Source organism: Rattus rattus, chromosome 4 (genome assembly GCF_011064425.1).
Source record: "Rattus rattus isolate New Zealand chromosome 4, Rrattus_CSIRO_v1, whole genome shotgun sequence".
Lineage (NCBI taxonomy): Eukaryota > Metazoa > Chordata > Mammalia > Rodentia > Muridae > Rattus > Rattus rattus.
Window position 1 is genome coordinate 87,947,373 of NC_046157.1, and position 12,779 is coordinate 87,960,151.

At 50.4% G+C, this 12,779-nt stretch overlaps 1 protein-coding gene across 9 annotated transcripts in view; it reads right to left on the reverse strand.

Annotated features, from left to right (window-relative positions):
- The window catches only part of Safb2 (scaffold attachment factor B2), a 30,126-nt gene extending 17,378 nt beyond the window's left edge, over window positions 1-12,748 (reverse strand). For 3 of the 9 annotated variants that reach the window (XR_004387693.1, XR_004387694.1, XM_032900761.1), the window contains exons 1-11: window positions 12,447-12,748; window positions 11,194-11,281; window positions 7,978-8,042; window positions 7,698-7,901; window positions 6,701-6,763; window positions 5,713-5,740; window positions 4,198-4,858; window positions 3,819-3,868; window positions 3,187-3,287; window positions 296-445; window positions 106-215 (exon numbers count right to left, since the gene is read on the reverse strand). Coding sequence is in view for 7 of the 9 variants with exons in the window: in XM_032900761.1 (XP_032756652.1) it covers window positions 106-215; window positions 296-445; window positions 3,187-3,287; window positions 3,819-3,868; window positions 4,198-4,858; window positions 5,713-5,740; window positions 6,701-6,763; window positions 7,698-7,901; window positions 7,978-8,042; window positions 11,194-11,281; window positions 12,447-12,617 (1,691 nt within the window). In the remaining 2 variants the exon portion in view is untranslated. The other 6 variants (XM_032900758.1, XM_032900759.1, XM_032900757.1 and 3 more) reach the window with 5 other exon arrangements.
- Window positions 12,749-12,779: the final 31 nt, after the last annotated feature.

Genomic DNA, 12,779 nt, shown 5'->3' on the forward strand with positions numbered 1-12,779 from the left:
CTGGGCTTTGGCTAAGGACTGCACAGCCCTGTGGCTACCACCTAGGAACTGGGGGTTTACAAGGGCACTGGGTCCCCAGAGGACAGGGTCGCCACGTCACTGTACTTCTCCATCTTGATCTTCACAGGGTGAGGCCTGTCTGGCCCTGGCACCTTCTCCTTTTGGTCACAACCTCTCCTGTCTGCTGACTTCTTCTCAGAGGGTTCATTTTTGGCCTAGAATGTAAAGAGGTGGTGGTGACTTGGGGGTGACAAGGCCCTGTTATTGCTAGAGCTGACAACAACAGAGACCTTACCTTCTCCACAGAGATCATCCTTCCATGCAGTTCTGTTCTGTGCAGGTGGTTGATGCATTTGGTGGCCTCATCTGACATGGACATGGTCACAAATCCATAGCATCGAGCTCCAGGACTGCGGGCATTGGTAACCACCTTGGCTCCAATGACCTCCAAGGGAAAGAACACACCAGTATAAAGGCACATCTGGCCTGTCACAAAACCACAGTGCTTATTAAAGTGAGTGCTGACCCAGCAGCAGTCACCTAGAACTGCTGTTGTCTTCAGTACTCAGCTCTGTTAGTCGACCTCTGTGGACTCTAGAGAATCTTTGTCTATTAGAGTAGTTTGTTTCATGGAACCTAGTCAGACCCTGCATAGCCCAAAGTGCCTGCTCAGTAGCACCTAATCCCCACCAGGCCCCAGCCTCTGGGCCAGGCCCTCCGGTGAAGGCAGCAGCCACCATACTATAAGGAAGGGCTGACACTTTGCAGACCTGGAGTTTCCAGGGCATGGGCAGGGAAGGGAAACTGAGGTGGGTTACAGGTGAGCTGAGAAAATGCAAAGGCTCTGAACTGGATGACAGTGCCCTGATTCAAGCATGGGGAGTTATGCAAGAGGGACCCTCACCACTCAGACAGGACAGCCAGCAGCTGGTACACCTGCCCATGTAGACAGGGGTTTATTGTGCTCAGCCACAGGTAACGTGAGACAAACCTGGTGGATGCCAAAATCTGTTCAGCCAAGAAGTAGCCCTTTATGTCAAGAAGGTGTAGGGATCCCCAAACTACCTGAACTGCAAGACAGTGACTGGCACTGCATAGTAGAGAGCATGGCACAAAGTGCAAAAGAATGTACCAGAATGAAACAAAAAAACTGGGAGACACCAACCAGGCCTGGGAAGGAGAGGCAGGGCTAGGAGCTTGGCACAGCCTGAGGTCACAGAATTAGCGCCTGCCTCAATCCCATGAAAACAATGACTGGCAGAGTCCAGGACGGTCCACAATGTGAGTCCCTAAAGACAGGAGCAAGAAAAGCAGAGCCCAGAAAACCCAATGTGTTCCTCTGAAAACACTCCAAGCCAGGGAGTGAGAATGAACTAAAAATGTTGGGAGAAAAAGGCAGTGGGTTGAAAACAAAGGCAAAAATCACAGCTGGGGGCTGGAGACATGGCTCAGCAGTTAAGAGCACCCGACTGCTCTTCCAGAGGTCCTGAGTTCAATTCCCAGCAACCACATGGTGGCTCACAACCATCTGTAAAGAGATCCAAGAGATCCAATACCCTCTTCTGGTGTATCTCAAGACAGCTACAGTGTACTTATATATAATAAAATGAATAAATCTTTAAAAAAAAAAAAATCACAGCTGGACAGGGTTTCTATCCACTGAAGCACAAGGCTGCCCTGCTCAGTCATGAAGCAAAAGGAATGAGGCCTGAGGGCAGAAAAGGCCTGGGGCTGTAGACCTGAGCCTTTAGTGTCAAGCATAACTGCTAACATGAACACGGCAAAGCAGGAACTGGCACAGCCCTGTGCTCTGGGACCTGGGACTGCACTCCAGCACACAAACATCCCTTGCAAATACACACATGTGCTCAACAACATCCAGAGAGTCAAATGGCCAGAGGGACAATTGCACCTAAAGATTTGGAATTCAGACAGACGGAAACTGGGGGCATAGTGCCCTGGGACCCCAGTCAGAGAGAAGAATGGCAGCATGATGTCCTCCAGAACCCTAGGCACACAACATGCTTCTCATATTGGAGGTAAGGCTGTGTGTCTAGATACACACTGGTCTGCTGCACCCCAGTCTGAGCCGTGGGAACACCCTTGACCACTCTATGTGAAACCTATTCTTTGCCCTGCTGTCCTAATGCTTCTGGCCTTCTTGAGACATATGCAGACACACATACACTCACTGGCTCTCAAGGCATAGGCCCCTCTGTACGTACCACAGTACATGGAGGGCAGAAGCACCAAACAACCAAAAACAAACTCTGGTTTAAGAGCTTGTCTTATGACACCATCTGCAGTAGGTAGGCAGACAACAGGTACCTAGGCCTGCACCCAGGGATAATGAAGACTTCTGCAGGAACCACACCCATGCCCTGGCACTTGCTCAGAGTACTCTGTGTCTCATTGTTCAGACTCATCTACCACAGGGTAGTCTCTTCTGTTCCTAAGTGCCTGAGGGAAGTGCTCAAGTGTGTCCACTTGGGAAGCTGGACCCGGTCTCATGCTCAAGTTTCTAGTGCTTCGGGCTGAAGGATACGGAGGCCAACAGCTTGATTATTGGCACACAATAATATTGTATGAGCTCTAAACTCAAAAGAGGGAACTGTCCTCACATAGTCCTGAGAAGAGACAAGAAAGGATGAGTCTACTCTCTGCTGGAACCTGGGTGCTCTAAGCACAATGTTGCCCAGGATGAGTCTGATCCTCATGCCTCCACTTCAGGAATGCTGAGATCCACTTTAATGTGGTACTGGGTACGGACCCCAGGACTTCCTGACAGCCAAACTACAAACTCATCTCTGTCCCCAGGCCTCAAGTAGTGGCACAAATCTGTTACCACAGCTGTCTCACATGTGGAAAGAAGCAGACAGTTCAACTGTGAGAACTCAGTATGACAGGGCAGGGGAGCTGGAAGTGGTGGTGCAAGTCTGAGGCCAGCCTGGTCTGCCCAGTGAGTTCTAGGTCACCAAGGACTACAAGAGCCTTCCCCAAGTCCAAACCAAGAGGGTCGATCTAGTCAGTGACAGAGTGCTTCCCAAGTATACATTAAGCCCCAGGTTCCATCTTCTGCATGAACAAAAGAAAATATAAACATCTGAGGAAACAGACACTAAAAGCTAGGATACTAGATGCTTTTCCAATCCCACCATGCCAGCAGGCAGATGTGGGGCTCCCTACCTTCCCATGCTTGCTGAAGAGGCTCTTGAGATCAGCAGCACGTGTGCTGGAGGACAGTCCACTGACCCACAGGTTCCTTCCTGAGCTACAGCTGGCACGGCCTGGAGAGAGAAGGTAAGGTCATCAGCGCCACTGTGGCAGGACCCGTCCACAGGGGATAAAATGCAAGAGTCACTTGCCATACCTATGCATGAGTGTGGAGTCAAGGGTCTTCCTCAAATCATTTTCTAACTTATTTCTGAGACACAGTGCAATGAACCTGCAGCTCAGTTGTCTGAACTGGTGGGGTAGTGAAGCTCAGAGCTCCTCCTGTACCACTTCCCCACACTGCACACAGTTTACATGAAGCCCCAAGGCTTTTCACTCCAGAAATAATCAGAACAGCACTTCATGGCAGGGAAGCCTTGGAAAGATGGCTCAAGGGGTCTTGTTTCTCCTTGTCACTTACAGAGCAGGTTTTCCTGTCTAGACATACTACCCATGATGCACAACAGAGAAGAACACACAAACACTCAGAGTCTTGACAGTGGATCAGGATAGTGCCATGCACATGGACAACTCTCACATGTGGCAGCCTGGAGCCCACCCCCTCCCTGGGTCACCACGTGGCAAATAGGACAAGGGAGGCCTACCTTTCTCGTCTTTAATGACTGGCTTTATATCCTGTTCTTCCTTAACAAAGCTAGAGACAAAAATGAATGTTACTGCAACACAGAAAAGCTAAAGTGAACAAATTTTACAGATACCTTTTGTGAGTTTATGTTGAAAAATCTGACCACATACAATGTCAGATCCCTATAGCACAGTAACACCGGTCATCAATTTAAGAGCCCAACCATAGCAGGTTGAGTAAGGGAAAATCAATCACTGATTAAATGTATGCAGACATGAAACTGCCTGAAGGAGCTAGCTGGGCAGTGTGGCTGCCGACTGCAGGCTCTAACAGCTCATGTGTGTCCTAGTAACAATGAAAGGAGATAGCGTCTGGTCTAGGACTGAGAATCAACAAACCTCATTTTCTGATCAGCGCCCTCACTGGCTGAGGACTCTTTAGGAGCCGCAGGGACGTCATTACAAGCGTCAAAAGCAAACTTCTTCACGTCGTCTTTGCTATCTCGGGGCTCAGGGCTCGGGGCTGCCGTGGGCACTCGCACCAGCTCCTGGCTGGTGGCCTCCGGGAGCTGGGCAGCCGTGCTACTCTGTTCAACTGGCTCCTCTAGCCCTACAGGCTCGCGGTCCATCCAGGTACCTCCACCCGTGCCCAGAGCTTCTGCCTCTGCCTGATGCTTCCGCCTTCGCTTTCGCTTCCGCCAGTGCTGAGTACCTCCGCCTCCGCCAGGCGCCTCTGCCGGCTCCCTTTTCACTACTGCTAACAGGGCGTCTGCCTCGCTCCACTGACATCGAGTGCTTGAAGACTCAGACTTGCTGCTGCTGGCCAAAGCTAAATCTCCCTCCTCCTCCTGCTCCTCTTCCTGCTCCTCTTCTTCCTCCTCTTCTTCTTCCTCTTCCGGGTGGCCGCAGCTCTCAAATAGGTCCTCTTCCTCCGCCAGCTTCCTGTCTGGCCCCACGCTACTCGTGGCCTGGGCAAAGGGCTGCTCCAGCTCCGAACCTTCTTCTTTTACTGGCTCAGATTTACAAGTTTCCCCCAAAATGTCGAGTATTTTCTCATTTTCTACGGATTTAACAGGAATAGAATGGCACAAGGTTTAATCACCAGGGAAATAAAGCAATCACAACTGCGGCTCGGGCGCTGCGGCCCTGCTCACACTGACAGAACTGCTGGCTACACAGAGATTGGAAAACCCGCTACACAGCGCCTGCATCCTACCTGTGCCCACGGCCATGGTGCCCCCAGCCTGCGCTAATGGCAGAAGTGGGGCCCCCCCATACTTCTACCCTACAACCATAGTGCAGCTTCCACAGCCTTCTTCAGGGTTTCCATCAAGCCTGTGTCTTCTGACTTCCTTCCCAATGTCCAGAGTACTGAAGCCATGGCAGTCACCATTTACTGAGGGGCTTGCTGCTCTCAGCTTGATGGATTGCGGTCAGCACTACAGTCCAAAGCTACTGGAACCGCTCTTCATCTTTGGGAACATGGCAGTCCATAGGGGCTGAGGATGAACATCTTGGCCGAGACCCACTTATCTTCTGGCATTGGTGGCTTCTGGGGTAAGTCCCCTACCACAGCCTCAGCCTACCTCAACTGCCTCAACCCCATGACTTTGGCTTGGTATGGTATCACAAGATCTGTCTCGTGTGTGGACTCACTGCCTCACCTGGTGGCCACTTATAGCCACTCTGCATGGCCTGATGCAAGCGGTGCATCTGCCCCCAAGACTGCCTTAGGCTGCCACAGCACACACACAGATCTGGTGATATAGTGGGTTTCCAATCTCTGATCCTGTGCGATTGGGATGGTCCACCACTGGGGTGATTTATGAAACCATAACACAGCTGAAAACAGACAGGACTTAAGTGCGAGCAGCAGGGCGCCAAGCTGCACAGTTGTGCCTGTCTCAGCAGTACCTGGTTCCAACGGGGCTTCTTCACCAGCCTGTTGGAGAGAGAATAGAAGGGTACACATCATTCCAAATAACACAGCCACAGATCCCATGCACACATCTGTCCCCAAGGCATCATCCACTCAGAGGCTTCTCAGTGGACAGCTACACCTTGAAAAGACTCTTGGGTGCCAAGCTAAGTACCCCTTTGGGCCTGAAACTGAACCCTTTTCTACCAAGTAGCCAATGGCAAAGATACAGAGAGACAAGGCAGTGGTCATCTTCCCCTCCTCCAGTGAGCGTGGGATGCAAAGACAGTGGGACACTCAGACAGTGGCTGCACCCACTGCACTGCATAGTCCCCAGTATAGGTGTGATCTCTGCACACCAGGAGCTGCACCCCTTATTGCTTCTGAGCTACCACCACATCAAGTTCATCCCTGAACTCAACTACTCTAACTCCAAGCCTGGATTTCTCTGGGAACCTTCCAGGCACTTACAAAGCCCAGCTGCCTGGCCTTTTGGTCCTGATCATAGCCCCACCTCACAGTACCTCCACAACCTATGTGCCAGACTCCAAATGCAGGCTCCAGTTACCGTCTGTACCATACTGGAAGGTTGGAGGTGATTGGACTACAAGGCTCGGGTCCCATCAATGGTTCCTTCTTTTGGTGAATGTGAACATACAAAAGGAAAATACTGGCTGGGGAAGGAGAGGCTTCTGTTGTCTTTTCCTCTCTTTGCTCCCTGGCCACTATGAAGGGCCAGGTACACTTTTGCACTGCCATGATACTCTGCCTTCTCTTAAACGTATAGCAAGTCACCTGACCTTGAAACAAAACCCCCAGAACTGTAAACCAAGGTACATCTGCTTCCCCAACTGTCCCTCAGGCAACTGCCACAGGATAAAAATCCAGTGTACCTGTGTTCTATACACACATACACACACACAGAGTCTTGTCTGGAACATCAGTGTCTCCTACCCTGCAAGAACCACAGGGAGACTCACTCACCATAGTTACTTTAAGGTCTGACATGGAAGCTTCCAAAGTGTTCTCGAAGACATCCTCATTCACCTGGGAAATGAATCAGAACATGACTTCATGGAGGTCAGAGCTGTGAAGACTTCAGCCTGTACTTCACAGCTTCCTATACAACCTATGTCCACTCCTCAACAGCACCCATCAGTGTTTCAGTTCAGCTGAGGATAGCACAGTCAGCCTTCACTCCAGGCTAAGGCTCATGGCAGTTCTCAGGTGCATGCTAGCTGAAGACATTGACTTTCCTGACCATTTCTGAGAATAGGAGACTCACACACCAACAGGTGCTACTCCAGCTCTACTTTTGCAGTCTTAACCTTACTTATTGCTGTGTGCATGCTTGGGTCTGTGTGTGTGTGTGTGTGTGTGTGTGTGTGTGTGTGTGTATGTGTGTATGTGTGTATGTGTGTATGTGTGTGTATGTGTGCGCGCACAAACCACTTGGGAGTTGCTGCTCTCCTTTCACCTTGGGATCCATGATAATTCCTACAGCCCAGAGAGCTCTGCTGGGAACACACCCACTCAGATGATGCTGAGACCCACTGGATATTCCTACATCCCCTGACCTCAGCTGAGGCTCAATTCCAGCAAGTCCCTCAAGAACAAAACCACAACACCACATGGAATCAACTAGCTGTGAGCATCAAGCAAAGCCAATCTGTACAGGATGACAGGTGCTCGTGGGACAGACCTGGGTTGGCCTCAGACAGCAGCATCACCAGGTGACAAACTGTTCTGTTAAGTGTGTTTCCAGAGCAGTTAAAGCCCTTGTGATCCAAACAGTCTTCATGCCACTCATACACCTGTCTACTTGAGTCCACAGCACTCTTTGCACTATGCTGCAGAAGTAGTCACTGGCCCATAATCCCTACCAGGGATTAAACTCAGGGCCTGGTTCTACCAGGGCCTGGGTAGCCCTGATGCTGAGCCCCTGGGGCCGCTGGCGCACATGTGGCTGCAAGTTACCTACAGCATGCTTCAGGAGCTGAGCTGGAAGCTGTCCCAGCTGCGCGGCCACGTACTCTTTACTGTCATCAAAGGCATCAAGAGACTGTTTGTCGGTGTCGGCCTTCCCCAGGCAGGGCACACTGAGGTCCTGAGCCTCCATCCCATCTGGCACACCTGTATCCACAGTGTCCCTGTCTTGTGAACTCTGAAGAATCACAGTCTCATCCTGTGAGGGGAATGAGGGTGTCAGTTACCAAGACCCTGGGGCATGGGAAGGTGTGCCACCCCCAGGCCCAACACACCTGCCCATCTCTGGAATCTTCCTCCAGGCCGGTGTCCTCACCGCCCTCCTCCTCCATCTTGGCCCCTAGTTATAGAATAGTGTCAGTTGTGTTAGAGATCAGAGCCAGCCTCAACTCATTGACAGAGGACAACACAATTCCATATTGTTAGCTATTTGCCTATATTGCAGGGACTCTATCTAGGTGGGTGTCTAAGTCAAGGCTTCAATCATCCTAGCATAGGGCCCAGACTTTGCTGTAAGAGATCTCAAATTTGTCCCAGAGTAAACACCTCAAAAAACAAGCTAGGCTCGTCTGGAGCTGAATGCCTCTGCTTCCCCATCACACCAGGCAACAAACACTTGAGATGGAAACGTCACTGCAAGTTGCACTTGCTATGCAAGACTGGGACACCTGCAGTGCTGTCTATGGACACACTTGCATTCTGGCCCTGCCTGCATGCTTACTTTGCAACTTAGCACTGGTCTTATGTGGTACATGCATAGCTGCACTGGGTGTTTTGATGTCAACAATGGGTCTCCAGTTGTTATCCACATTATCTCCTAGTACGGAATCTCATGTGTACTTCACCAATTGGCCTGGAGCCAATTGACTCAGCCTGGTTGACCACCAAGCCTCAGGCACCCTCCTGTGGAAAGAGGAGGGACCTTACTGAAGGAAGTCTGTCACTGCGGGAAGGCTCTATGAGCCTCACTTCCCTCTTGTTCTCTCTGCTTCCTGTGCATAGATGGAAATGTGACTATCCAGCTTCCTTATCCAGCTGCCCATTTGCATGTCATCTTCAATATTACCAACTCTCCCTCCAGAAGCAAATGCCTACGTTCAATCCACAGAGTCAACTATATAAAGCTGTCCTCTGATACCACATGTGGGCCACCATACTTATAAAAATGTTAAAACAAAAGCAGGGAGAGGGTGAGATGGCTCAGTAGGTAAAGCAGTTGCTGCCAAGTCTGACGTGTCTGATTTCTGGATCACATTTGATAGAGAGAACTGGCTTCTAGATAGTCCTCTCTGGTCTCTGTGCTTGCACTGTGTTATATATGTGTACATGTCCTCATGGGTACACACAGGCACATACACACACTAAATAAAATGCAAAAACTACAAAACTAGTTAGGGTGAGTATTATCTGAGGAATGCTGGGGAGGTGGAGATAGGAGGATCCTTAGAGTTGATGGTCAACCAGCCAGACTGACCCGGCAGGCTCCAGGCCAGTGAGAATCTACCCCACAAAATAACATGGATAACTGACCAGTTGACCTTGTACCTCATATATGTGCACACCAATTCACATATATACAGAAAGAAACCTCAACTTTTAAGAATCCTCAAGACCTTGACTAACAATCAAATCCCAGCCAAAACCATAGCTTGATGGCTAAAGTTCGTAGTGGCCCTGGTTAAATTTTCAGAACTGGATAACCCCTATGGTGCTCAGGACAGTTCAGCTGGAGAATGGGACTCTGAAGACTCAGGCACTCTGTGGTGGCATGCAGTACCTTCGTGGGACATAGAAAGGACATATCAAGGATGGTTGAACACCAGCACCAGGAACACATTCATCAGCCAATTCAACAAGAACTGCAGATCTTGCACAGGTCAGAACCATTCTGCATGCAGTGATCTCACCTGTATTTGAGTGGCTCTGGAACAAATGCAGAGCTTTCTGCATACTGGTCAAATACTTGCCCATCCCAAACCTCTTGTTTGAGTCAGCCCCACTTGTGAGAGGCCATGACTGTGACGTTCCTGGAACTTCTTCCCACTTTGCCAGAAAGTAGTGCTCAGAGAACAACTAACTTAGTGCCTTGTGAGCTAAAACTCACTCCTGCCATCATAGAGCCTGACTGGCCTGGAAGCCACAGGCCAGTGCATCATACCAAACACCACACTACTGAGCACCTCCAGAGGTGGAAAGGCACAGCTCTGCCCAAGGAGGCACCCTCTTCACCATGTCAGACCTGCCCCAGGCTCACCTGACAATGCTGCTTAAGTCAGGGCAGGCAAGTGTTTGCAACACAAGCAGCCAGGGTTATACCAGCCAGGCCTCCAGGCTAGTGCTTTTTTTTTAAAAATATTACTGTACGGTGGTCTCTGTGAGCACAGGTGAGTACTTGTGTGCCTCAGTGTGCATGTGGAGGTCAAAGGTCAACTTTTGGGAGCCAGTTGTTCCCACCACGCTGGTCTCAAGGATCAAACTCTCAGACTCAGCAGCAGGCACCTTTAACAGCTGAGTCTTTTTTTTTTTTTTTACCAGCCCTCTGTTGTGTCCGTCCCCTCCCTCCCCCCAGGATTTCTCTACATAGCCATGGCTGTCCTGGAACCAATTTTGTAGACCAGGTTGCTCTCAAGCTCTCAAACTCAGGACACCAGACTGCCTCTGTCTCCCAAGTGCTGGGATTAAAGGCATGCACCACCGTAGCTAACCCTTAGTTGTTTTTTAACAAGTCTCACAAAGCCAGGCCAACCTGGAATTGGCCATTCTTTTGCTTCAGCCTAGGATACTGACAAAAAGCCATCTTTCTCTCGTTTCAGGGTAACAGACAGACAGGTTAGCCAGTAAAACATTTCCTGTACAAGCAAGCTTCAGGGCCTGGGTTCAGTCCCAGCACACCTGAAGAGCTGGGCATGAGAACACTTGTAATTCTAGTGAAAATGGAGGGCGCTGGGATTCACAGGTCAGCAGCCTGCTCAAATCACTAGTTAGATAGTCTAAACAGATAGATAGATGGTTTAGTGGTTAAGAGCACTGGCTGCTGTCACACAGCACGGGCTTCAGTTCCCAATAATTACATGGAGACTGATAACCATTCCTGACTCCAGATCTAAGGGGTCCAAGACCTGCTTCTGACTTCTGTGGGCACCAAACACACATGCATTCACATGTTGGCATGTACACACACACACTCTCTCACACACACACACACGCGCACACACACACGCACACACACACGCACACACGCGCGCGCACACACACGCGCGCACACACACACACACACACACACACACACACACACACACACACACACACACACACACACACACACACACGGGAAATAAACCTTAAGACAAAAACAAAACCCAAGGTGGACAATGTAACACTGAGGCTGTCACACACACATGTACATGTAAGTATGATTACCACATGTATACAGAGCAGTTACTGGTCTTGACACTCATTCCCCAGGCCCAGCATCAAGCACAGGCAGGTACCTTTGGTGTTTCTCTTTATAGCCCTCTTGCTTACAGCTCCCCAACTGATACCGACTTCCTCAGGTTCTTGTCCTTCCTCTTTAAATGCCTGATGGGAAAGAGGGTGGATTTGTAAACAAAGTTATTTTTTAGGAGAGACTGGTACAAAGTGTTCTTTTTTTAAAGTAGCAACCTCCCAGTTCCAAGTGTTCACAATCCAGCTTCAGACCACATCCAGCAACCAGCTCCCCTTTACTGCTCAAGGCCCAAAACTCAGAGAAAGGGAGGCTGAAAGCTTGGGTTGCAGAATCAGGGTCAGCAGGTTGTGGTCATACACTACCTGGCAGCTTGTAGCCCTAGATATAATCCCCAGCACAGACAAAAAAATTAAATTAAATCCAAGTATTACCCCCAAATCAGGGTTGATGACTATTTGTCTTATGTGCTCTTTCATCAAACACAGGGATGTCAGGAAACCTGTCCTTGAGTCAGGCAAGGCAAAGGGCTCAATGGGACTCAAAAGGCCTGCCACAACGAAGAAACCTTTAAGTCCAGCATTTTGGAGGTGAAAGGGAGGCAGGAGATCAAGAGAACAAGGCTAGCCCAGGCTACACAGCAAGTCTAAGGCCACCCTGGGCTACAGGAGCTGTCCAAAATTAAGTTGCATGGGGGGAGGCACTGATTTTTGACAAAGAAAAACAGAACACAGGCTGGGGAAGAAAGCAAGCTGGCAAATTTTCATTAAAAGTATTTGGCTCCTTCCACTTGCAGCCAACCAGAAGGCCCTAACTCTCAAGGACCCTATTCCACGAAGATAACTTTGTTGTCAAGTGCACTAAACGAGACTTCTCTAGGGCAGGACAATGACATCTCATCCTGACTCAAGATGACAACTAGGCTCCAGGCCAGGGAAGTGCAAGGGGACCAGAACTGGGAGTGAGCATGGTCTGTGCAGAGGCACTGAGCAGACCCAACCATGGGGTTGACTGACACATTCTCCAGAACAGTAAACTGAGGTGGCAGAAAAGACAGCTGCAGATGCAAGGTCATAGAGAAGTGCCCAGGGCCACCCTATTGCCTCGCTTCTTGCAAACCCCAGGGCAAATGGGAAGCAAGGCACAGAGAGGGATAGCGGCTGGCCAAGGTCACATAGCCTCGGCTCCCTCGGTGGCTGACAGCACAGACCAAAATGGGGTCTCGAGGTAGGAAACCCCGCCCGAGTCTGATAAACCAGTTACGTGCTCCGGCCAACGGCGCCAACCGCATTCCCTCACCTTCTTCAGCCGCTCCATCAACACACTCTTGTTGCCTCCTGTATCCAGGTTCCGCTTCTTCAGCTCCGCCCTCAGGTCGATCACCCGCAGGTCGCTGAGCCGCCGCATCCCACTATCCGAAGCGACCGGACTAAAAGCCGGATCGCCCGACCCGGTCACAGGTTCTGCCATTCTCGCTTCCGTGACTTCCCAACCCCGCTCCGGAACCTCCTACAATCGCTGCCCCCGGCTGTAGAGGCTCTGAGTACAAAATGGCGCCGCCTTAGAGGAAAACGCTCTGGCTTCCTCCCGCCTCTCTTTGCGGCTGCGCAGGCGCACGGCTCTGACGCACCT